Source organism: Bos grunniens, chromosome 17 (genome assembly GCF_055505025.1).
Source record: "Bos grunniens cultivar Pamir isolate PY7600 chromosome 17, Bosgru_T2T1.0, whole genome shotgun sequence".
Taxonomy (NCBI): Eukaryota; Metazoa; Chordata; class Mammalia; order Artiodactyla; family Bovidae; genus Bos; species Bos grunniens.
The window spans coordinates 41,042,960-41,070,219 of record NC_141181.1 but is presented as its reverse complement, the minus strand read 5'-3'; the positions used below and the strand labels follow the sequence as shown (position 1 = coordinate 41,070,219).

The 27,260-nt window shown below is 37.2% G+C and overlaps 1 protein-coding gene and 1 pseudogene across 14 annotated transcripts in view; one reads left to right on the top strand and one right to left on the bottom strand.

Moving 5' to 3' along the window:
- Nucleotides 1-26,910, top strand: part of TMEM144 (transmembrane protein 144) — a 53,765-nt gene extending 26,855 nt beyond the window's left edge. For 2 of the 13 annotated variants that reach the window (XM_086345937.1, XM_086345936.1), the window contains exons 6-12: nt 3,089-3,170; nt 5,372-5,448; nt 7,466-7,584; nt 10,417-10,536; nt 12,935-13,032; nt 17,888-17,941; nt 23,331-23,911. In XM_086345937.1, coding sequence (XP_086202063.1) covers nt 3,089-3,170; nt 5,372-5,448; nt 7,466-7,584; nt 10,417-10,536; nt 12,935-13,032; nt 17,888-17,941; nt 23,331-23,414 — 634 coding nt within the window. In that variant the 3' untranslated portion in view covers nt 23,415-23,911. Of the gene's footprint in view, nt 1-3,088; nt 3,171-5,371; nt 5,449-7,465; nt 7,585-10,416; nt 10,537-12,934; nt 13,033-17,887; nt 17,942-23,330; nt 23,912-25,491 lie in introns of those variants that run through there. The other 11 variants (XR_015143955.1, XR_015143954.1, XR_015143957.1 and 8 more) reach the window with 11 other exon arrangements.
- Nucleotides 308-2,829, bottom strand: LOC147355228 (ubiquitin-ribosomal protein eS31 fusion protein pseudogene; annotated as a pseudogene). Its single transcript, XR_015144910.1, has 2 exons — nt 2,783-2,829; nt 308-857 (listed from the first exon to the last, which is right to left on the bottom strand). The product of XR_015144910.1 is annotated as a ubiquitin-ribosomal protein eS31 fusion protein pseudogene (transcript).
- Nucleotides 26,911-27,260: the final 350 nt, after the last annotated feature.

The following is a 27,260-nucleotide window of genomic DNA, read 5'->3' as shown; positions in this document are numbered from 1 at the left end:
TATAGCTAAGGTTCTCAACTGATTAACATATTTTGAGCTTTTATCATGTGCCAAAAAGTACCTTGAGAATTTTGTGACCATTTTTTGAATTGTTTTTAATTATTAAAGACTATAATTGTACACTATGAGAAGTATAGACCAAAACATAATTATCGGAGGACAGTTGCTCATCACAGCTCTGTAAAGCGGGTCTCTCCCCATTTTTTAGATGAAAACAGTTGAAGGTCAGTGAGGTTAACTGATTTGTTGAAAGTTGTACAGGTGTTTGAAGAAGCGTTCAAGGACTTTTCTCTGGATCCTTTAAGTATTTTTTTTAATGTTAGCTCATATCTTTATTAACCAATATACAATTACTTGTTTTCTGGTTTGTTGAAACAATAGGTCAGACAACATTTGCCGCAATAATGTCTGCCGAAATGACTGGCCATAAAAATTCCAGCACCACATTCATGTGAGGGACACTCCCAGCGAAGGCGATTGATTTTGCCATTCTCATCTACCTTATAGTATTTCAGAACAGCCAGCTTAACCTTCTTTCTCTTATGCTTGTTCTTCTTGGGAGCGGTGTAAGACTTCTTCCTTTTCTTAGCACCACCACGAAGTCGCAACACAAGATGAAAAGTGGACTCCTTTTGAATGTTGTAGTCAGACAAAGTACATCCATCTTTCAGTTGCTTGCCAGCAAAGATCAGTCTTTTCTGGTCAGGAGGAATTCCTTCCTTATCCTGGACCTTGACCTTTACATTTTCTATGGTATCCGAGGGCTCGACCTGAGAGTGATGGTCTTCCCCATCAGCGTCTCCACGAAAATCTGCACCTTGGCGGTGGTTCCACCACAGATGGCGGATCCGAAGCTCCTTCAAGTATTTCTAAAATATCATTCTCTATTTTTATTAGAAAACAGACTGGTCTATACAAAGTAGAGAGTTTTCATGGTAATTTTGAGGAGAAAATGCAAAGGTAGTGTCTAATATTAGCTTTGCGAATTAACATATATATGAGCACACACACATGTTTACATATTTAACAATTAAGATAGACAAGTACTTTGAGGACCTTGAAAGAGATAGAAAATGTGGTTCCTATTCAATTTTCTATGGAATTGGAACATCTTTAGAGAAAAAAGATTGCATGGAAAATGGTCTGGATTGTGTGATGACGGTTCTCAGTGTTGCAGGAATTCAGAAAAGAGGAGGATTTGGGGAGGATTGGCCTGGGGAGAGCTCCCATCTCACAGTCAGTAGTCACCTCTTCTGTAGTTTGGATAAGAGGCGAGAATATGGTATGCCCAGCTAAGGAATGCTGGCAAGCAAGACATGAAAGCTTGGAGCAGGGGCTGGTCAGAGAAAGAAGTCCATGGGGGAGTTATGTTCAGGAAGGTTGGGTGTGGCATGAAGTAGAGAGCAATAAAAGGAGGACTTCCCAGGCGGTTCATTGGTTAAGAATCTGCTTGCCAGTGCAAGGGACACTATTCGATCTGTGGTCTGGGAAGATCCAACATGCCAGAGGGCAAATAAACCTATGCGTCAAAACTACTGAATCCCACGTACCTAGGGCCTGTGCTCTGCAACAAGAGAAGCCACTGCGATGAGAAACCCACACAGCACAACTAGCAAGAGTATCTCTCATTTGCCGCAACTAGAGAAAGCCCACACACAACAGCAAAGACCCAGCACAGCCAAAGATAAATAAATAAATACATTTTTAAAAAATCAAAAGGAAACTTGAATTTCCTATGGTATGGAGTATGGAGCCGGTTAAGTGTATAAAGCAAACAACAGACTGAAGTAAGGAAACCACTAGACATTTTTAATTTTTATACAAATAATAGCATATCTGGTGGAGAAGGCAATGGCACCCCACTCCAGTACTCTGCCTGGAAAATCCCATGGATGGAAGAGCCTGGAAGGCTGCAGTCCATGGGATCGCTAAGAGTCGGACACGACTGAGCGACTTCCCTTTCAGTTTTCACTTTCATACATTGGAGAAGGAAATGGCAACCCACTCCAGTGTTCTTGCCTGGAGAATCCCAGGGACGGGGGAGCCTGGTGGGCTGCCGCCTATGGGGTCGCACAGAGTCGGACACGACTGAAGCGACTTAGCAGCAGCAGCAGCAGCAGCATATCTGGATGCTTTTGTCTGCACCCAGCTATCTATACTATTTCAGTCTCATGTGTGCATTGAAAACTTCTTATATTGCTTTCACTTTTGAGCCATGCAAATGTTTTAAAAAAAAGAAAGCAAAAGAATACTAGAGTTGTGACTTTCCTTCAGTTAATTAAATACTTTAACACATTTTAACATTTCTGCATAGTTTAAAAGTCAAGGTCATTGAGGTATTTATTACAAAGATGCTGGACATGAATAGTTAGTAAATTAGGAGAGAGAGGTTCAAGGGAAAAATAAATCATTAGGTCTACATGTGTTTTTATCTCTTAAAATATAGTCTGGAGGTCTTTCCATATCAGAACATAGAGGGTATCCTCATTCCTTTTTTATGGCTGTGTTGTATTCCATCGCATGCCCATGAAGATCAGCTCACCTGAGTGTGGCTATGCCTGTGTTATAGGACCTGGAGCAGGATTCGTAAGGGCAGGAGTGGACACACCTGTGCCCTTAGTACATGGCCGCAGAGTCTGCTCCCTGGGGTCACACAGTCTGCACTCATATCAGTGGTGCTTTTCTCCTCCAGGTTGCTCAAGCATGTTAAGCTTTGGGGGTTTTGTCAATAGAATAGGTGAGACATATATTTCAATGTAGTTTTCATTTGTATTTTTCTTACCATGTAATTCCAGCACTAAGCAGGAATAAAAAGAAGGATGGGGTCATTGACTGAAACAAGAAAACTGGGAGAAAGAGCTGATTTGGGAGGGAAGCTTATGAGTTCAGCTTTTAAACTGTTGAAATTAAGGTTGAGGAGAGACATCAAAGAGAATGTCAGTGCTGGAGAAATGGCAGGATCTCTGCAAAGGCAGTTTGGAAGCAATACCATTAGGTCTTCATTTTAGCTCTGTTTCCCTTCAAATGCAGGCATCTTAATGTGAACCAGGGTTATGATAAATGTCACTAAAATTTGTTTTCTTTACAGTGCTTTCATATTTTTGTTCATCAAAAGTGAAATACCAAATAACACATATTCTGTGGACACCACACCACTGATATCAGAGCATGTGAGTACAGAATGAGAACCACCTTGATCTGAAACATGAAATTAGGATAAAAGGAAACTGCATGGATTTGAACTCAGATGAGAGGATGGTGGGGCATGTTGTTAAATCAAGGCTATCTGAAATATCTTAGCATATTTTCATGGGTAGGTTTATGTAGCAGTCAATCCATATTTCCACAGTAAAATTTCTCAACGAATATAGAGGTCTGGTTGTTTTTATTAATGGTAGATTCCTAGTAGATGTTCATACAAGCCCATATTTGTAATAACTTAAGGATGTCATGGTATAGCAATTCTAAATACTATAGAGGAAGATGAAAATTACTTGGAAAGGAGGAGGGAGGAGGTTTTAATAACTCCAGGGAGGGCAGCAGGTAACCGATCAGAGGAAGTTAATGAAAAGGTAAATCAGGTCGTATGAATATAGGAATTAGACTTGGATTTCTTCTCATTTTTCTGCCCTATCTCTTCCACTCAAAGGTGAAGACAGGAACTATGTAAGGAGTCTGTGTTTTGACCTTAAAGAAGCTAAATGAGTCTGAACATAGCAAACCTAGATTAAGCAGGGACAGTCTTTCCAAGACAGCCCACACAGCACCAGTCCCAGTGGTTCCACCTTAAAGAAGCGATTTCGGGGCAAACCCCAGTGGCCATGAGCACAGACTCCTGTCCTCCTATGTCACGTATCTTGTCCACCTGCCAGGGCCCAGTGCTAGCAAGCTAGCCTCAATCTCGCATCCCACCCCCACATTCAGGCAATGCCCCCCTGGAAGGCACAGCCTTTAAGCCTTACTTCAAAATTAATCTTTCTTCCCCCTTTTATCTTTCCCATATCAAAACTCTTCTCAACTAAGGTGACAGAAACCTTAGTTAAATTGACATTAAGTATGTTAGTCACTCAGTCGTGTCTGACTCTTTGTGACCACATGGACTGTAGCCCCCACCAGGCTCATCTGTCCATGGGATTCTCCAGGCAAGAATACTGGAGTGGGTTGCCATTTCCTTCTCCAGGGGATCTTCCCAACCCAGGGATCAAACCTGGGTCTCCTGCATTACAGGCAGATTCTTTACCATCTGAGTCACCAGGGGAGTCAAGTTAAATAGTAAGTAGCTTAGGTGTAAGAGGAAAGAGATGTATTCATCCACGGGCATCTCTAATCAGGGAGCTCTTTAGAGAGGATGGAGAAGTGAGATGGGGGGAAGGTGTTTGGTGTCCCTGTCTACTTTAGTGTTCCAGATACCTCCTAACCAACCTCCCTTCAAACAATGGAGCAGGGGAGGAAATACATGCAACTTGGGGAAAGCTACATAGGAGTCTAATTGCCTTAGAGTTTTCCATCAAGCTGGCAGTAGGCCAACTAAGATTAAAGTTGCATAAAGTCTTGATTGTGATGCAGCCATACATCCGGAGGTCCTCATGGGAGAAGAAAGCATAGTTGTCAGAAGAAAGCTTGACCTAGCACATAACAAAGAATTCAGTTCTAATCTCATCTTTTACTATTAGGAGTATAGCATCAAGGAAACCTCAGCTAAGAGACAAAGATGATTACTTTGATAGAAATATTATGAACTTGGGCAAAATTTTTCCAAAGTTAGAATATGAGCTAATCTTGAAACAAGGCTGGAAATGTTTAAGCAACCAATTTAGTTTTTAAAAATCTGGGTAAAAATATGCCTGTTGATCTTAAGTACTCCATAGTAGAAGAGTCTTAAGATCTAATTTCTTGACAGATTATTCAGTTCAGTTCAATTCAGTCGCTCAGTCATGTCCAACTCTTTGAGACCCCATGAGTCACAGCACGCCAGATCTCCATGTCCATCACCAACTCCCAGAGTTTACCCAAACTTATGTCCATCGAGTCAGTGATGCCATCCAGCCATCTCATCCTCTGACAGATTATTAAAACTTGCAAATAAAATGCAAGCACTAATAACCTCATTAGTTTTGATAGGTGTATCAAAGTAGCCATTTATTAAACTGTGAAAAACATTTTAAAAGAGACCAGACCATTCTGAGTAAAACAGAAACAGAATTGGAAACATGCGAGTCTAGTGATGCCCACAGAATCAGAATGCAGGGTGGCATGGTTTTATTTTAAAGTGTATCTGAGACAGAAGAGAAAAACACTGAAAATCTTGTCACCAGTGTGGCTATTAATTGACTGCTGTTTTTCTTTTGGTTTTTGCCAATGTTTTCACTAGGTGATTAACAAAACTCAAGATCCTGATCCTGACTGTTCCTGGGTGGATAAACTTTCCACAGCACAAAGCCACTTAGTGTAAGAAGAGGTTCTGTCATTCTGTTTCATATATGGTTACAGCAAGGATAAGCAGAGTAGAGTTGTATCCATTTGAGCTCAAGATAAAAATGGTAACACAAGCTTTGACTTCCTAACTTCATGGTAGACTTTCTGGTCCCTTGCTGAATTTTACAGCACAGAGGGCCTTGGTCTCAGTGCTTCAAGGAATTCCTAAGCCCCTGCAGTGTTTCTAGTCAATAAGTCACTCACAGAAGCAATCTCATTTTGCAGGACTTTCATGCCTAAAGTAAAAGGAAAGATTAAAAAAAAATGCAAAGTAAAGGAAAAGTACAGGCCACAGAGTATGGCAACCAATATGCTCCCAGCAATCACTGTCGAATTAGGCAAGCCACATCTCTAGCCAAGATGACCACTGTGCCCTAGGAATCCCTCCACTCATGCATCAAGAGTTTTATAATCCTGAGGTATTTATTGTCAAATATGGTAGAATATTTTGTGTCCATGTAGGTCTTAGCCCCCACCCCTGTGCTGTCTCTATAAAGAGTGAGAGACTTAGGCTCAACAATAGCTTCTATATTTAGGGGTTTAGGGGGCTAGCAAAGAAATATGAGAATGATATGTTTTATGTATGAACCTTTATATGTTTATATAAGAAATATGAATACGTAGTAGTATGTAGCTTGCATTTTTCAATTGAGGGCTGTTTTAGACTTTATGTGGTGATACTTTAAGAACAGAAAGCATGTCCTCTGTTAGTATATACACTGTCTTCACAGTGGAAAGCAGCAGTGCGGGGCACATAATAGATGCTCAAAAAATATTTGGATCAATTAAATGAATGAAAGAATGAACTAACCTATAGGCATTGGAAGAAAGAAATGTTATTTTTGCTTTGAAATAAAATAGATCTCTCCAACAAAACGTTCTTCACGAAGCATCACCTTCATTAAGGGAATATTTGTTAAGCACTCTTTCAGTTGTCTCATTGGAGAGCCTAGTCCATTAGTCTGATCTGTTTGGGACCCTCCTCCAGGATTCGTGGTCTTTACCATTATGTAGAGGTTTCCATCATGAACAGAGCTTATTGGTCTTGTGAGTACCTACAGTCTCATATTCCTCAAAGCACCACTAAAATAGACTTTAAGAATTTATTTTTAAGCTTAGAAAGTAATGGTTTTTGCCTAAAACTCTTTCCTGTTTCATGCCATTCTCCTTTATGTTAAGCTAAAGGGACTGTTCTAAAATATTAATCATCTCCCACCAAAGTCAATGAAGACTGTTGCTTCATGCAGATATAGCCCAAGTATGAAGGTCCAACATGATTCTACTGCTTAAGGCAAAACATTTTCTTTTTACAAAAGTAATGTTTTATCTGAAATATTCAAATTATTTTATTAAGGAATTTCCTGGCAGTCCATTGGTTAAGACTTGGTGCTTTTGCTGCTGTGGACCCAGGTTCAATTCCTGGTCTGGGGAACTAAGATTCTACAAGTCACCCAGGATGGTCCAACTTTTTGGGACCCCATGGACTGTAACCCTCCAGGCTCCTCTGTCCATGGGATTTCCCTGGCAAGAATACTGGAATGGGTTGCCATTTCCTCCTACAGGGGATCTTCCTCACTCAGGGATCGAACCTGAGTCTCCTGCACTGCAGGCAGATTCTTTACCACCAAGCCACCAGTGAAGTCCTAATGTAGTTAGAGAGCCTTGTTTTTTCATGTCACTTGTAGACGATGATGGCAATATTCTCACCTATGTAATGACAATTTATAATAATAATCCTTTACAGTGTCTGTAAATCATGTCCTTCCACCGTTAGATAGCGAAGGGCTGAAGCTGTGTCCCAGCAAGGTACCTGGATGCTGCAGGGCATTCCTGGGACTTTTGCTCATCACCCCGATTGAGATAGATGGGTAATTGCTACGTGATGCCTTGTGATTTACATTTTGAAGCATGCTTTAGATATGATTCCATTTATGTGTGGCAGAAATACTGCTTTGGGCCAAGATGAATAGAAATGTATTTGTTTTTTAAGGGGCTGCAGTCTCGCAGTGATATCTGGAATTCTCTATGGATCTACATTTGTGCCCATCATTTACATCAAGGACCACAGCAAAAGAAATGATAGTATGTATGCAGGGGCAAGCCAGAATGGTGAGAGGAAAAAGTCATTTTACTTCATAAGTGAACTCAATACCTGTGTTTCTACTTTAGACTATAAAAAGAAACGGACTGTGGTAGATATTGGTACATAGATTGGTTGGTGGAAATACAATGAAAAATCAAGTTAAGAAGGAAAAAAAGGAAATTTTATCTGAGCCAAACTGAACATTATAACCCGGGAGACCCACTCTCTGAAGCTCTGAGAACAATTCCACCTGTTAAAAGTTGAAGGCACTTTTAAGACAAAGGATGTACATCAAAATGACATACTGACATTTCACATAAAGTTCACCAAGGATACATAATCTAGGGAAGCATAGTACAAAGTGAACAGCGAGTCACCATGACCCCCTGCAGAGCTGGGAAAGAATGTTACTCTTTTAAGAAGTTATTAATACATCACTAGCATGAGAAGAAAGAAAGAAATTGATCTTTATGGTCAAGCAAGTGCCCTCATCTTTGAGAAGCTCTGATTAAAGTAAAAGGCAGGTGCACACTTTGTGTTGAAGAGGGAGAAAGCCCAGACAGACACAGACAGAATTTTATGCTTAAGCTTTCTCATCCCATCTTAAAGTATAAATTTCCTTTCATCAGATTTGATCTTACTTTGTCATTGTAAGTGGTGAATTAGAAGGGCCCTGGAAACTAAAAGAAATAAAGGACTATTTCAATATTTTCATATGATCTTCAACATACTAACGGAATCGATTTTAGTCAAGATTCATTTCAGCTACTCAGATTTTAACATATGGTTTCTGGATTAGCTGCAAGATTTGGAGGTTATTTTCCATTTTGATGATCTCTGGGAAAATGTGTGTTCTTCTCCTCTTTAAAAAAGAAACTGAAGTGTAGCATACAGTGCTTTCAAATCAAGTAAAGTGCTTTCAAATCAAAATATAGCCTGCTTAGGATATTATTTTTCAAGCACAAAGTAGTACATTGAAAGACCCAATGTAATGCTTGCAAATTGTCTTGGGTTCTAGCGATAGAATTCCTCTCTTAGACGTCACCTCCACACTGCGTGCAACAGCCTTCTACAGGCTCAGAAGGAGATGAGAGGGTCTAGTTCAGGATCCTGTGATTATATTGAAATGTGGCTCACATCTGTGATGATAAAAGGAGATAATGGTTAAGTCGGTTCTACCTGAGTGGCATGGAAAATGAATGTCATCTGTGTTCAGATAAGGGAGAAGTTTGGAGGGCAAGTCATGAGGGGCAGATGGATGGAAAAACTGGGATCTGAACTCTAATTGAATGGATTGACTTTGAATAGACACCATGGTTTGTTTTTTCCCTTATATGTTCAGCCCCACAAACAGTTCCCAAAGTACTTTTATTACCTTCTGTGTTTTTTAAGATTTTATGCAAATATTTTTTGTATTTTTATTCTTTTTGTTTTAAAGGATAAAAACTAATAAAAATAGAATCACTTAGGAAAAATTAAGAGGGAAGGGAAAATGAATGACCAAGCAAAATGGAACCATGAACGAGTCTTAAAAACTGCACCACACTTGTACACTTGCTAGTAATGAGTCATAAATTTGGCTCCAAGATTCTTACAGCCACAAAGGAAATCAGATCAGTCCCAGAATTCAGCAAACACAAGATAAAAACAACTGATTGTTCAGAAGCACAGTTGTTCTTGGTCCTAGAGCATAATGAACAATGTCCTTAACAATCTCTTCACATAAATAGTACAATCAGGTCTAAGGGATCTTTTTATGGCAACTCAAATGTAGTCTAATAGAAACACACTTTATTTTGATTCATTCAAAACTCATTCAAGGGGGCATAGTTTTTATTTCATTTATTTAATGACCACGTAAACACTATATACTGTATCTTGGGCACTCTTCTAATTACAATAATAACTTGATTGGCCCTCATAGCAGCTTTACTGTTTGGGTACCATTATTATCCTGGTTTTACAATAAGATGAAACAGAGAGATATAAGTTAATTTACTTAAGTCTCCAAGTTAGCAAATGGTGGATTCAGGAGTCTCACCAGGTGGTCTGTGTTTCTGATCGTTAGATTAAGCTGCCTTTTGTGATGGTCTTGGGACAGATGAGTTATGATATGACTCAGAAGAATAGACAAGCCCTTTGACTTTCAAGCTCTCCTCTCTAAGCATGGCTGCTCATCCTCTAGATTTAGTTGAAATACTGGGCCCAGAGTGACCTTCCCGGCCAAGAACCTGCTATACCCATCTCTATGGAAAAGGACCGTCTGCTTTCCTCAGTGGAGTTGGGTTTCTCAGAATTTGGGCCACCATCTGTGTATTAACTTCCCCATGTAATTAGTTTTATAACAAATAATTAAATCCCCTGGAATAACTTCATGAATATCCTTCTGTATAGCTGCAACCTGGACACTGGTTTCCAGATTGATCAATGCAACCTATAAAATCAGCTCTGCCAAAGTTCTTTACATACTACCCCCTAAATACCGTCTGCTTGGAGATTTGCTAGTTTCTATAGCCATCAGTAATATTAAGTCTGAATACTTAATATACTTAATTCTTAAAAAATGAGATATTAATGTTATATTCACATAATGTTTGTCATTTCTTACTTAGCTTTCCAAGACAATATAAAAGCCAGCCTTTTAGATTTGATTATAGTAACCAACTTCTTAATATTTTAAATATTTTAATTAAAATTCTCTATAAATAGCATGCAGAAAAATAGTATGATAAAATATAATGAATGCTTCCTTTACAATTGAGGTTAATTTTGGTGAGCTTGTTTTATTCTTAGAACTCTAAATATATTTGAAATGACTAAAATGATATGCTTGAGATTTTTATAATCTGTACTTCCAGATTTAGACTACGTTTTTGCACACTTCAGTGGCATCTTCCTCACAAGTACAGTCTACTTTCTGGCCTACTGTGTAGCCATGAAAAATAATCCTAAACTACATCCTGAAGCAGTCTTGCCAGGTAAGAATCTTTACTACAGAAAAATCTTCCTACGCTTTGAAAGCATCATTCCCTATTAATTTAGCTTGAATACTCATCTTCTGGAAATGAAGCCATTCTGTGTGTGTGTGTGTGTCTGTGTGTCTGTGTGTGTCTGTGTCTGTGTGTTCCTTCCCTCAGTTGCTCTGGTTCAGTTCACCACCAAATATGGAGGACTTAAAAACTATGAAACTGTATTTGAAATGCCAAGTCATTAATGCTAAACCCAGAACTGGACCAGTGAATCTGAGATTGTTTCCTCTGCTGAAATACCTTGTGTGATAAGCATGAGACTTTAGTATTTCTTCCTCACTAAGGATACACATTAAAAGTCAGAGTGCTGGGGCTCTTTTATTCTTAAAGGTATCCACAAATACAAATCTGCAGTCACTTGGGAAAATAAGCATTTTGTCCAAAAATTTAGGAGAAATTATTTTAGAGTTTAAAAAAGGTATGTCAAATGAACATGCTTTGGATTTAATCAGTTAGGCATTGTTGGTTTTATATATATATATATATATATATATATATATACATACATACACACACATATATATATGATGAAGAATTATAATTTCTCACTTATTTAGGTGTTTACTATAATTCAACTTGGAATATAGATTCACAAGTAAAATTTTTTAAAGAACAAAATAAAGCATATGCCAGAGATTTGCTTTGAGTGCCTGATTCATTTAAGCCAAAGTATACCATTACACCGGAGAAGGCAATGGCACCCCACTCCAGTACTCTTGCCTGGAAAATCCCATGGATGGAGGAGCCTGGTAGGCTGCAGTCCATGGGGTCACTAAGAGTCGGACATGACTGAGCGACTTCACTTTCACTTTTCACTTTCATGCATTGGAGAAGGAAATGGCAACCCAATCCCAGGGACGGGGGAGCCTGGTGGGCTGCCGTCTGTGGGGTCGCACAGAGTCGGACACGACTGAAGCGACTTAGCAGCAGCAGCAGCATACCACTACACCATTGCACCATTTTATAGTACAGAATGTTTACTATAATTCAGACATTATAGTAATGGTATAATGTGTAGATGTAAAAATGGTAGAATTCTTACTGAATGTCTAGCTAAAATATCCTGAAATTTTTAGCTAGTATCTTTATTCAAATTCCAGATTTTTTTCCCCCTTAGCTAAGCATCATTCTGAATTTCACATATTTTTATATTGTCACTAGGGAAAATAAGTATTTTTTTCCAGAAAGTTAGGAGAAATTATTTCAGAGTGTAAAAAAGTTATGTCAAATATACATGCTTTTGAATTTAATCTATTAGGCACTGATGGTAATGTATGTGTATATATATATATATATATATATATATAGAACATGGATCTTCTTCATTTTAGGCAGATTCTTTACCATCTAAGCCATCAGGGAAGCCCATATATGCTCATATATGTATGTATATACACACATATATAATGAGAAATTATATATAATAAGAATTATAAATAATATATAAATTATAAAAAGAAAGTTATATATAATTGTATATATATCAAACCCATGTCTCTTGCATTGCAGGCAGATTCTTTACCATCTGAGCCACCAGAGAAGCCCATATAAGCCCATATATATATATATATATACTCAACACATATACAATGAGAAATTATATATAATAAGAATTATAAATACATAAATTATAAAAATTATATATAATTCAATTTAAATATGTATTATGCATTAAAGATTAAAATTAATATACTTTAAGTTAATTATAAAAATACATTGTATATAAATATAATTTCTCACTTAAGAATTTACTATAATTCAATATGGAATGTAGGTCCACAAGTAAAAATTTTTTAAAGAACAAAACAAAGCATGTATCAGAGATTCACTTTTGAGTGCTTGATTCATTTAAGCCAAAGAGTGCCACTACCCCACTATACAGTTTTGGAAGAATGGTAGAATATTTACTGAATGTCTAGCTAAAGTACCCTGAACATTTTAAGCTGGTATTTTTATTCAGATTCCAAGTCACACCCCCCCCCCTTATTTAAGCATCATTCTGAATTTCACATAGTTTGACGTACATGGCTTAGAGTAAATGGTGTTTTCAGAAAATATTCAGACCCAGTACCTTCCCTGGGTCCCACTCCATTATCCAATCTTTACTGCACCTATTACTTTGGGTACTTGATTTAATGTCAATAAGGTAAAAGGTGATCCTTACACCTAGTGCAGTCATAAAAAGAGAAATGATTTGTTTTCCAAATGGTCATAAACATGACTCAAAAACCCATGTTGGCTGTCGGTGTTAATAGGAGTGTGTGATGTGTTCACTTTAGTAGTCGTTCCGCCGGGAGTGTGGACATTCGGGAGAGGTATGTGGTTGGCGAAAGCATCTGTGTTTCAGGGTTCCTGTCCGGAGTCCTCTGGGCGATCGCCACCTGCTGTTGGTTCATAGCGAACCGCTCTCTCAGTGCTGTGGTCAGTTTTCCAATCATCACTGCCGTAAGTAGCTGTATTGCATTTCCAAATTTTTGTTTTCCAAATGTAAATCACACTTTTCTGAAGCTTTCTTAGTGAATCACTGAAGTCTGTCATGGAGTTTGATTTTTCAGGAGTACAGTCAACATAACAGATGCATGTGGATAAACTGACCCCTTTAGTCTCTTGTCCTTGATTGCTAAGGGAATGTTGCTAACTTCATTTTAACAAGTCTGTTCATCTTTGATGCCTTTGCAGTTTTTGTTTGGTCATTTTGCCTAATTTCTTTTGGGATACATTGTAATTTGCTATTAATAGCAATGTGTGTGCTCAGTGACTCAGTTGTATCAGACTCCACGACCCCATGGACTGTAGCCCACCAGGCTCCTCTGTCCATGGGATTTTCCCAGCAAGAATACTGGAGTGGTTTGCATTTCCTCCTCCAAGGGATCTTCTTGACCCAGGGACCAAACCCACTTCTCTTGTGTCTCATGCATTGGCAGGCAGATTCTTTACCACTGAGTCACCTGGGAATCTGACTGATAACAATATTTATCTCTATGTAATAGTTTATAGATATAAAAATGCTTTTGTATATATTGTTACACTTGAATCTCATGGCATCCTTGTGAGACAGAGAGTACTTTAGCCCCTCTTCATAGTGTGTGTCAGTGTTTTAAAGAAGGTTTTCAGAAAGTGCTGAAGCAAAGTACTGTCTCTTGATGGTGCCATTTCTCATGCATTCATAATGTAATTTGCTTCATCTGATATTTTTGAGTGCCAGACAGGTAGCACATAGTCAGGTAACAGAAAAACAAAAATGTTTCTTTTGATGTAAATAGGACTAGTATTGATAGGATTGTCCCCGATTTGCAGATGAGAAAGTTGAGACAGTAGCTAAGAGCATCATCTGAAGGGACACAGCCACATGGACATCTCAAAGCTTCTTAGTATAGAGTTTACTGTACACAGGACTGCTTTCTGCCTTCAGTATAAAATCCAGTTTAAAGTGTTTTAGGTTCCTTATGGTGCCAGGACTGACATGCCTACACACGAATTAATTGCTCTTATTTCTACTCTTGGTATCTTAGATTGTTCAGTTGATTACCTGCCTCCCCTGCTTCCTAAATCATAATCACAAATAAAATTTGCCTGAAACATTTTAGCCACACACCTGTGCAAGCATACAAAACTGAATTTTTAAAATACATTGTCTAGTCTAAAATACAACTACATAAAAGTTTGAAATATCCTTCAATTTTAATAGGAATCTGGGTTTCAAATAGCATATTTTTGACAGTTCTACTGTGTTCATAAAATAGCTTTAGTGTACAATTAAATTCACATGATAAAGGTTTGGGGTTTTTTTAACTTAAAGGACTCACATTTTGACATTCTTAATCTGTACTGAGGGAAAATGTTATCAAAATTGAGCAGATTATAAGGAATAGTTTAAGTCCTCATCATTGGAGTGGTAAAAACCTGAATTTTTCCCCAAAAAGTGTTTGTTTTTCATTTTTTCAAAGATATGTAGTGCAAGAATTGAGCAATATAACAGGAAAAATAGTAATGGGCAATGGGATGTAAAACTTATCAGTGAAATACTTAAAACTAAATGAAATTAAACAAATTTAAACTAAATTTGTAGAGCAAAGTATACAATGTGGTATGCACCTCGACTAGGGATGCAAATGTTGCATGACAGTCGTATCCCACAATATAAGGAAGAATGACATGTATTGAAATAGGTAAGTCATTAATCACGTCAAACTTAAACTTGGTCATATGACAGTGATTTTGTCATTCAATCAAGCTATCTTCTTGAACAAATGTGGATTCTTCAAAATGAGTTTGAGGCAACTTTCTGTAAAACACACAGATACAATTAAGTCACACAAGTCACACAGAGGGTAAACAGTCATGTGATTAAGCATTTTTTTTTTTTACACATTGTTTTGCTTTGTGCTTGCAGAAGTGGGTGAGACAGTGAGATAGTTAATTCTTTTCGACTGGTAACATTATTTCCTCAGAAAAGACTATTTTCTAACACTAATTTTTTTTTGGTTCTTTTAAAATACTGAATTCTTAATAGAATTTATCCTGTGGGTCCTATATAGGAGACATGGAACAATAATAATAATATTCTTCACAAAAATTTTATAGTAGATAGATATGATTTTCCTACTATTCTTTCTTGTGTTAAATTACAGTGAAGACTTAGGGCAAGACATGACAGCCAAATGCAATGCAAATACATTGCTGAGGCAGGTGGGCGTGGGTGGAGGGCCGGTGGGAGTGGTCTCTGTGGCATCTGGAGACTGACCTGTCAGAAGGATGACTCTTGACCACTGTGATGGAAGCAGGCAACTCACCCCCCTGGTGTGGCTTCCTCTGGTGCCTGAGGATTGTCTCCTGGAAGGGACAGGTATCTCTGGGAGGTGAGGGCCTAGATCTTTACTGCTACTGGACTCTTGCTTGATTTCATTGTCATTCAGTTCAAAGATGGCCTTATCCGCATGAAGGAAAAGGTCAGCCATAACCTCCAGGATCTTACTTTCTTCTTTATTTTCATCATAGAGCTAGATTTGCTTTAAGTTTAACTTTTTGATGGAAAATTTCAACCATACCCACCACCCAGCTTTAAGAAGTATGGATCTGGCTAATCTTGTTTCATCAAGAGTACATTTTTCACATCCCAGCAGCATACTTTTCCTCCCAAGGACATGTATTTCCACTGTTAGAATCCATTGGTGACTAAACCGGGAGTTCCTTGAAAGCATTATTTGCTTTTCCTTGGCAAATATTCAATTAAAAAGCAAAAAGGTGAAGAAAGAAGAAAAGCCCATGTAGCAGGACAAAGGGCTCTCTTTCCAGTCTTCCTCAAGGAGCTTAACAGCCAACTCAGCTTCTCCAGAAGGGTCAGCCTCTCCAGATGGCTCCAGCTCACCTTCTTTTCAAAGGTCAATTTATAAATGTGTCAGTTCAGTTCAGTCTCTCAGTAGTGTCCGACTCTTTGCGACCTCATGAATCGCAGCACGCCAGGCCTCCCTGTCCATCACCAACTCCCGGAGTTCACTCAGACTCACGTCCATCGAGTCCGTGATGCCATCCTGCCATCTCATCCTCTGTCGTCCCCTTCTCCTCTTGCCCCCAATCCCTCCCAGCATCAGTCTTTTCCAATGAGTCAACTCTTGGTATGAGGTGGCCAAAGTACTGGAGTTTCAGTAATTTGTGTTAATTTACAACAGAAAAATGCATGATCCCAATGCCAAAACAGTTGTCTCTCTTGTTTAAGATGCCCTCCCTACTCGCAAAGATTCGGATGTGACTTAGGGACTGAACAACAGCCTTACTCGGATCTCCTTTGCCTGAACTGAGCCAGGCACATTGACTTCTGCTTGGATTACTTCTAGCAACGCACTACATTGCTCCTTGCAATAACCCTTAAGCCACGTCCAAACTCATATTTAAAAAATCATCAGCCAAAAACCTGCAGAGGTCAACGGTACCTCTTGGTATAGTCTTCGCCCACGTACTCTGAAAGGGAAACAAGTTTCCAGATTGAAGAGGATAAAGTGCGATTGGCATGATAACATTAATATTTTGTGCCCTGTGCTATTGTTTCCTCCCATCCTGCCCAAAGTCAGTGTGGAATTGCTAAAGGGCCCAGGTGTTTCTTGTTTGGTTTGGATTTTTGAGGCTTAAGACCATACATCATTGGTGGAAGACAGTTCCTTTGACCTATTTCTCTGGCTCTTTGGATCTTGACTTTCCTGGAACCTGATAAACAGAAAGTAATGTGTTCCCATTGCTTGGCTTACCCGTCAGGAGTGGAGTCCAGCTCTGCTGATCCAGTCATGTACAACTGGGAAACGGGGAAACAGGCTGGGATTGTTTATTTGGAACCCTTCCAGAGTTTGTGCAGGACTTGAAAAGGAATCATCAGAATGCTGATACATCTCTTTCACAAAGACAGCAATTGATCTAAGTTACAATGTTTTCCTTTCTCAGCAAAAAACAACAACAATAATAATAATAATAAATGCTTTAAGAGCTTAAAATTTTCAAATTGCAAATCTTTTTTCCATCTCGTTTCTTCTCTTTTGTCCTATATTATTTCATTCCTGTCTTTTTTTCCTGCTCACTAACCCACTGTTTATTTTTCCATCATGATTTTTCCATCTTGCCATAATACTATCTTTAGCATTCATTAGAGTGAAATGTGAGATATAGCTGATTACTGTCCAGTAATATCAGTTGAAGTGTTAATTGCTGAGTCGTGTCCTACTCTTTTGCAAACCCATGGACTACCTGCCCAGGCTCCTGTGTCCATGGAATTCTCCAGGCAAGAATACTGGAGTGGATTGCCATTTCCTTCTCCAGTTAAGGAAAACTTTAAAGTACATGCTATATTTCAAGTCCAGAATAACATATTAGAATTTCTTCAGTTTTGAAATTATCTCATGCTAAAGGAAGTTATGTTTATTCATACACTTGTTCCTATTAAGCCCATTTCTAGTATCTTGAGGAACTAGTGAAAAAGATTATCTATTTGCTTATGAAAATATTTTGTTATAAATCACATTGAAGAAAAACATTCTATGGCACACAATATTCTATCACCATCAAAAAACTAAAAATGAAAACCATAAAGAAAAAAAGGGGAAAAGTCTTCGTTTTTCTCCTAATGCTGCTTAGTTTAATTTAATGTTGAGTTTGAATTGAGATTATGAATAGTTTTTCCTGACAATGTTATTATATTGATTTAAAATCAAAATTTATTTGATAAGTGTCAGGTCAGTTCTCCAACTTACTGTATTTGTATAGAGTACAGTCACAGAAAAATAGCCAATTTAATAAATTTTTTTTTTAATTTAAGGGTCCAGGATTTATAGCTACAATGTGGGGTGTCTTCATGTTTAAGGAAATACAGGTATGTACACAAAAGGTGCAGATCCAGTCAAGAAACATATTTAATAGTATGTGTTATTTCTGAAAACTGCAACACCAAAGCCCAGGGCAGAAAACACGTGAATGAATTTGACAGGTCAGATATTCAAAGTGTTATCATCTCTAATTAGAAAAGAAAATACTAACCATATGATAATTATTATGGGTATGTTTTTCTCCACCCCAACCTTAGAGGAAAAATGCTTTAGTTGACTTTATTTTCCCTTAAGAGATTTTGGTTAAATCATCCAATAAAATCAGATAGATAGAAATTTTATCTAGTGAAAAATGTTAGATAAACAAGATGAAAATTTTTACCCCCCAAATTAAAACATCCTTGAGGCAGATGGAATTTGAGAATAGATTTTTTGTTGTTGTTGAATCTCATGCTTTCCAAAGTCCTCCACATCCAACCAGCATCTTTATAGGAGAACACCCTCTCAAGTATAAATGATGGTGACTTAAAAGTAGTTCTAGGATGTGTGTGTGTGTGTGTTTTCATTAAACATTGTTTTTAAGATTTTTTTCCCCTTTACCTTTATTTGTGGCAAAAGCCTTCAGTTGAAGCTGTGTGAATGGTATTTTGTAGTAGTTTTTACTGAAAACAATATAAATTAGAGACACTGTCAAGGCATTATGGATATAATATTTTTTGCCTTATCAAGAAGCAAATAATTCCTCTCTTTAAGAAGATCTGATGTTGCTAACCTCTGGGAGCCATAAAGTGAACATGTCCTTGGAAAATTCTTAAAATGATTACTCAGTTTTAGGTTTAAAACGTCATTTCATTCATTTCAAATGAAATGTGTTGACTTAGAAAGTCGTAAGATGTTAATACAAGTAAGATTTTCAGGTTAAAGAAGTAATAAATTTGTTTAGAAGATATTTGGATCACAATCTTGATTGCTGTGTTTTTAAATTTACAAGACAACTTAAAACATTTATAGATGTTATTCTTTTGAATATGTTTTTTACTTATTTTAGTTAGGATTGCTTTCCACAAAAAAAAATAATTTTATGCCAAAGCACACTCTAAATCTCTTCACAAATATTTCATCTGCTTCATGAAGGATAATGAATCCTATTTAAGAACTGGATATTATTCAGCATAACATGCTGAAACCTTAGAAAATCACAAGCCTATTTACAACTGTATGTATAAATAAACATAAACTAAGAATAGATTTATTATGAAGCATGTAAAAATTATTTTACAGTATAATAGTACTGAATTAAAATCTTCTTCCCTAGATAGAGGCACTTACTTGAGCAAGAGAATACCTAACCATTGGGCCTACTGTTAATTCTTGAGAGTCTTTTAAAGAGACACATAAAAGACAAAATGACTTTTTAAGATACCTGGAAAAAAAGCTCAGACCAATTAGAGGAGGGGCTTTTAAAAATGATAAAACATGACCAAGTAGGGTTTAATTCAGGAATGCAGTAATGGATCATATTATGTATAATGTAATTTATTGTACTCTTTTTAGATAGAAAAGAAACTGTGTAATAGTACATATTCAATAAGTATTTACTAAAATTAAAAAACAGTTTTTAATTGAGAGAACAACCTTTAACAATAGGAGGAATAGGATATAAGAGGAAGTTTAGCTGATATAAGATGTCTATCAAAAACTATGTAAATACATAACTAAAGTGAAACATAAGCATTCTCTATCAATTATATCTCAATAGAACTGAAAAAATATGAGTTCTCTATATGTCAAAGATCTTTCCATCATTGCTGTTACTCAGTATTTTCTGGAGATCATAGCCAATGGGCTAAGATAAAATTAAGACATAAGAGAAAAATAAGGAAAAATATTGTTTGCGTATAATATTCTCTTCTTTAAATTTAAAAAAAATCAGCTGAAAATCTGGAGAACCAATAAGATCACTTTGTAAGGCACTGAAATATAAATGTTAAATTAGTAACTTTCCAATATGCCATCAAGAACCAATTAAAAAGAAAAAAATAAATGCTATTCATACCAACAAAAATGATAAAAATGCAAGAAAATTGCAAGAAATGTGCTGAATTTAAGAAATAATTTCCTATACTCCAGAAGCTTACTACAGAACATCAAAGATTGTCATAACAAATGAGCAACTCACTATATCCCTGATAGAACGGCTCCCTGTTGTTATTGGACAGCATCTCCATTCACCATCAGTGTAATTCCAATAAAATCCCAGGGTGTTCCATCTATAGATGTGCAAGCGAGTGCTTAAGTTTGGCCAAGTATGTATCCAAATAAAGAGAGGGAAGGCAAAGCTGAAAGCACAGCAAATTTTGTTGATCTTTTGGGCTTCCCTGATAGCTCAGTCCTAAAGAATCTGCCTGCCAAGCAGGAGACATGGGTTCAATCTCTGTGTTGGGAAGATCCCCTGGAGAAGGAAGTGGCAACCCATTCCAGTATTTTTGCCTGGGAAATCCCATGGACAGAGGAGCCTGGAGGGCTACAGCTGAAAGCTCAATGAGTTTTGTTGACCTTTTAACTCTAGTTAAAACACCTTACAAATCTGTCTACAAGCAGAACTTAAGGAGTGTCCAGTGTACTTATCATTCAAAGCAAATGCCTAACAGCCTCTTGCCAGATGACCTAAACGACAGTTTTAAACACTTTATATGCCAATGAGTTTAAGAGTTTAACTAGAAACTGAAACCAACATCCTATTTGAATTTTTTAAATTATTTTTCTTAAAAACAAAACCCTAGAGGGGAAAAAAAAAGCAATTTTTTAAAAAGTTTTTATTAAGGTATAGTTGATTTATGACGTTCTATTAGTTTCTGCTGTGCAGCAAATTAAATCAGTTATACATCTACATATATTGGCCCTGTTTTAGATTCTTTTCCCATATGGGTCATTGCGTATTGAGTGGAGTTCCCCATGCTGTAGAGTAGGTCCTTATCAGCAAAACGTTTCACGTTTGTGACTTGTAGGTCCTGTCAGCTATGTCTTGAAGCAGTCCTGGAAGACACATATTTAAAAGTCCACAACCTACAGCAGTGAGGACTTAATCGGAGATCTGAACACTGTGTGGAAGAGTTTAAAGATTTTATTTCATTTCAATGCCATTAGTGCTTTGGTTGGACGCTTTGCCCTTGTGACATTCTTTTATATGTAATATCTGTTCCTCTTTGGAAAATTTGTTTTAGAATCTCATATTTAGCTATTTTAAGCTAGACCGCCAGTATATTTTTAGCAACACACTTTAGTCAGAATGTCCACAGTAATCCCAATGCAGGGAATTGTTACCACAATTTACAAGTCAATAGTGACTTCCAGATAAAGAATGAGATGATTTGTCATTTTACTAGCTGTCTCAGAAATCCACATTAAACACTTTTTGCTTTGGGGAGATTGTTAGCGTGCTCTTTCTAAGAGTTAGCATTCACCTTTGACAAAGTAAAACTATTGCTTTTGCCCAAATATAATTGGTCTTTTTCTCTAGGAGACTAGGAAGTTTGCTCAGATTCTTAACCTTAAAAGGGAAAAAAATTTTAGTCCCTGAGAACATTGTTCTACTGTCTCCAAAGACAATAAAACATAGAGCTTACAACATATTCACATAATCTGGTTGTAAAGTGCTGATAATTGAGACCCCATATATTGTTTTTCTTTATGTCAATGATCTCATCAGTTGTTTAATTCACACAGCACATTTGGAAATTGAGTGTATTGACTCTTTGAACAAATATTTATTGAGTGCCTGCTCTGCACCAATACTGGTATCTAGGCAAAGGCTGCAGCCTTTAAGAAAAAGTTGTCAGGAAACCTTAAAGCCTTCAGGAGTGTGTGTGTGTTTATGTGTCTCTGTGTGTTGTATGTGAGTGTGAGTAAATTAGCTGCCCTGCGCTTGGCAAGGTTTTATGCTGTCTTTCACTTGTGGAACTTATACCAGAGTGACTTTTGCAGAGTTTGTGCTGGCAGTGAATCAGTTAAGCCAGCCAAATCCAACTTAAAAAGACCACTCTGGTCATCAGATAGATGCAGAATCACCTACTCTAACCCAATTCTTTATTCACATGAAAAATGGGGATATACATTTTTGACATTTTGGTTATATATTAATTGTCATTAGTTTTACTAAAAGCTGATAATAGTATCATATGATTTGACTACCAGGAGATCTCAGTGTAATTGAGATCTTGTTCCACTTGCCTCAGAGTATTGGGTCTACATTTAAACCCAATCATATAGACTGTTTAGCCTGGCAATCATTCAGAGGAGAACAGCCAGGACTATGTGGGAGCTTCAAATTGTTCCCTATGAAAGATGGTCAGAGGAGCTAAAATATTGACCAAGGAAAAAAATGCTTCAGGGATATAGCACATTTATTTTCCTGTGTCTGAGAGTTTATCTTGTGGGAGAGAAATTAGAATCGATCTATCTGAACTCTTAGAGATGGAACTTGTGAGAAATACAGTATTCTACTGAACACAGAGTGGTATATGTTTATTCATATAAAGATTGGCTGGCATCCTCCATGGTTCCATCTTTAAGACCAGTGCACCCACATGTAGCTGGGGGAGTCATCTTTGTTTCTATTTCTCCCTTGCCCTTTAGCTTGGTCTCTGTCTCTCCATCTGCACTTCATCCTCTCTTCCCAGGAGGACTGCGGTCACCTCCTCACTAGTCCCCTTGCATCCACTCTGGCCCCCTCCAATCTGTTCATCATCTGCAAAAGTGTGGGCTTTACAAAATGCAAGCCTGTCTTTTCAATACACTTGGCTCTGCCTGTTCCTCTCATGTCTTCCCATTGCTTGAAAAGTAAATCCAAAGTATAACATGGCCTCTAAGATACCTCCTGCTCAGGCATATGGATAGCCTCCAGCCTCATCAAGCCACACTTAATTCACTGCTGCACCCTCTCAGACCTTCTTTCAGTCCCTGGAAAGTACCATGTTTCTCTTACAACAGAGCTTTGCACACACATTCCTTCTACTCAAAATCTGTATTTGAGATTTTGCTGCCCTCCTCTTCCCCCAATTCACTGATACTTAGGAGCTCAACTCAACTCTAGATCTGCCTCCTTAAGATTTTGTTGTGATGCACTTACAACAGCCACTGCTGTTTGCATGTTACTCATTCCCATCTCCCACATTACACGAGTCACTGAATAAGGGCACATTTTGCTTACCATTTTAATCCCAGAACATGTGGATGGATAGTAGGAGTGCACATGTATTTATTGAATGGGTAATGACAGAGGACCTGAGAACCTGGAAGATTCATACAGAGGGATAATGGAAAAGCATACAGGAGGTAGACCAGATGGTTAGTAAGGTCCACAGAAATCTTGAGTTTGTGCTTTTTATATATTTGATTCAGGTCTTCTTAATGACAGTTATTCTTTTTATTACTCAGGGTCGAAAAAACTACCTGCTGATGATGCTTGCATTTTGCATCATCTTGACTGGAGCCTTATGCACAGCTTTTTCTAAAATTTGACAACCACAAGGCCAGCAGATGGCAGCGGTACTTGAGAACACTTCTCTCCTGGACGCAAGAGATTGTGCTGAAAATAGAGTTCATGCTCACACAGCAAGTGGATCTTCATCCGTCCTGGATTAGGGTAAATGATTTTCTTTCCCACAAATGTGACACTGAAGGAAAACCAGCTTTCAGTCAAGGGTAAAAATGAGAAGTTCTTCTAATGAACTGTTTATGAAAGTAGGACTTGACCTCATTGTATCTGAAGATGCTGCTTTGACCACAATATGTGTTTACTGGTATATAACCTAGCAAACAGTGTGGCATTCGTATGTAAAGAATTTTGTATGTGTCCACATTTCCAAAATATGAGCCTCATTCATGAAGACAGGCATAAAAATGTGGGGGATGGAGCAGGAAGAAGACTTATATTATGACGGAATTAGGATCCAAAGATATCTGGAGCCTTTGTGAGAAAAAATAAATGTCAGAGTTGGCAAGTGAATGTTAAAAAAGCCATTTCATTATTTTCAGCCCAGACTTATTTTTACTTCAAATTAATGTTGCCCGATTCTCAATCACCCACCCAGTTAGCTCAAAATGCCTTTGATATCTCCAGATAAAATCCATCCTTAGAGAGCAAAAACTTCCCACTGTTGAGAATATATGTGTAACACATATACATATGTTTACAAGTATACACCCGTAAATACACATGCATATATGAATGTTCTACTATAAATTGGGGGTAAAATCTAGAATTGCTGAAGCAAGATTCTAGCTTATTACATACCCATGAATATACACCCATATATGTATGTACTCTAACTTGTGGAGAAATTCTAGAATTGCTGAAGCAGGGTTGTAGCTTATCACAGTGAGAATTTTAAGGAACCAATACACTCCATTAGATGTACAATTTAATTTTTTTCTGAAATATATTTTTTCTAAAACCTCTCTTCTAACCAGTGGTTTTCTTTAATTTTTAAATGGTAGTTTACACTAGGTCAAAGAAAATCACAGAACATGATAATTGTCTTTAAGAAAACTGAAATGGAACAGCTATTACAGTGTTTATTACAATGGTTCCCAAACTCTTAAAATAATAGTATAAAAAAAAAACTGGAATAGTGCAGTAAAAGTTTCACCCACTCCCACTTGATGATATCACATTACTTTGCTACTTGGAGGGGCAAAATGTATGTGACTCCCTAGCCGATCTGTGTGGGTTTAAATCTCACCTCTACTTCATCTTAATTGTGTGACTTTGGATAAATGTTCTAGTCAGATTCCTCATCTGTAAACTGGGGCTCTTGCTAGTATCCATCTCACATGGTTACCAGGAAGTCCAAATTAGTGAAAATCTATATTTTCATGATTGTCTGGCACTTGGAAAACATTGTATAATTCTCAGCTATTATTACATCTTGTTTGAGGGAAAAAGCCTGTGTCTGTAGATCAGAGAATACATTGTAAGAACCGCTTCCCTTACCACTCCCCCACAACCCAAACAACTACTTATACCTGTCTATGAGTACAATTTAAAAATGACACTGCTTAATTGTTGAATTGCAAATATAAATAAATATTTGATTAACATCTTCCAAAATCTCATTTAATTTTAACCTGAAATGTCACTAACTATACTGATAGCTTTGAATAAATTGATATGAAGCAAAACTATTTTTCTAATTTAAATATATTTAATTTTTTTATATTAATGGCATTGAATTACTTTTTAGTTGAGGTTGCAAATTTGTATGCAAAATTTTAAATGTGAAGTAAAGCAGTTGCAGAGGAAAAATGAAAGAAAAAAAAATCCCATTACCACTGTATAGTCTCTGCTATCAGGCAGTGCCTATAGCGTTAGTGAGAGTAGTGTTAGCAAAAGTTAGAGAAAAGAAGCTTTTTCAAAATGCTTACCAAGCCAGCACCTTTTTAGGTAGAGACTAGTCTAAATGGGCAATTGTAGATCTCCACTTTCTTTGCTTGCCTTAGGAAGTTAACGCCCATGTCTTTTGAAGTCTGGGGCTTAGTATGGTCAGATTCTTGTGTTTGCATTAACTTTGTCTTTGCTTTCTGTCTCTTTGTGCAGAGAGGCAGCACTTATTCCCAGTGAGACTGGCATCCTGAGTAAGACTTTTCTACTATCACAACAAAAATGCCTGATTACTAAAATTCCCTAACAGATGTTAAAGAATGAATAATATAGCATTTCCTCTGAACTACCAAATCTTCTTTTAGTCCTGTTATACCCATTTATTTGTACTGATAGAGTTGCTACCTCTTAGCCGTGTGTGTATCAATATTGGGAGAGCTTCTGAAAAACACACTCAGTAAAAAGATGAGTTGTAGAACCATGTACACGGTATTGTGATACCATTTTTAAAAAACTGTAAAAATCAAAGTAATATGTATATTTTCTATAAATTCATATGTATGCAACATGTTAGAATAACATGTACACCAAACTCATAAGGTTTGCTTTTAATGAGGATAAATGAGATTAAAATGGCAACACTGGGTCAAGGTAACCTTGAGCATTACCTGTAATACTCTACTTTTTATGGCAATGAATTATCTATGTGTTCGTTAATATGTGTTAAAGAATCAACAGCAAAATAGTTCAGAAGCATATGTCTAAATGTTGAAGTAATTAAAACTAGGCAAAGAGAGTGTGGAGGAATGTTACTTTCATCTTTATCCTTTTTGGTGTTGGTTAAAACTTTAAAACAAGAATGCATACACACAGGTACACACAAATAAAAGCAGCAAAAATCAAGACAGTTGGGAAAATTTCCAGCTTGGTAATCCCACCTCCTAAAGGTGGATGCCAGAAACTCACTTTCATGGCCTCCGTGCAGTAGGATCTAAGCCTAGTTCCATGGTCCTGCTTGAGATCCTGTGAGCTACCGAACATACTTGTTTCAGAAATTTGGCCTCATTAAAAACACATACACACACATACACACACACACACATACACACAAATGTCTTACAGTCTGTTTATTAACTTTAATGAGGTATAATTTGCATCCAATAAAATTCTCCCATTTTAAGTGACCAGTGCTATTTGAGCTTTAGCAAATACACACCCATATAAGCACCACTACACACTACACACAGAACATTTCCAGCAACCCCAAAAGTTCCCTTCTGCCTCTTTGGAGCTAACTTTATGCTCCAGGCCACGAATGATCTGTTTTCTGTCATTCTAGATTGCTTTTTGCCTATTCTAAAATTTCATATAAATGGGATCATATATAATGTACCCTTCGAATCTGATTTCTTTCATGTTCTAGCCATTTTTGAACAATTTTTCTTGATCTCAAACAATTATAATTCATTCTCAATTATTTTCCCTAGTGGAAGAAAGCATATGTGTGTATTCAAAATAACAACAAAAGCAAAAATGACTAACATTTGGAATTATTATATTTAAGTGTGTGATGTATCCTGCTCCAAAAATTCACTGTTTTAAATTAATAGTGTAATTAAAAAGACTTCTTAGCTACTCTTTGAGTCCATTCCCATTCTTTAATGTTGTCTTTTGAGGAGCTGCAAAACATTAAGCTGCTTAAACCAGATCACTTCCATTTTCTGCATGTTGAAAAAAATGCATACTCTTGGGTTTCCTACAATGGCCTAATGGATTACTATCTTTGGGGCTGGAAAGTATGAATTTGAACTTTTTACAAGTGCTCTTGGTGATTCTTATCACACCTGAACTCTAAATTCTTTTGAATCTGTGACTTATACCTTGATATTTAAAGGATTTCAAAGTACTAAGTTCTTACAAAATAAAGAATATTGTCTTCTACCTCTAGAGGAAGACAGAAAAGTTATTTTTAAAAAACAGGTATT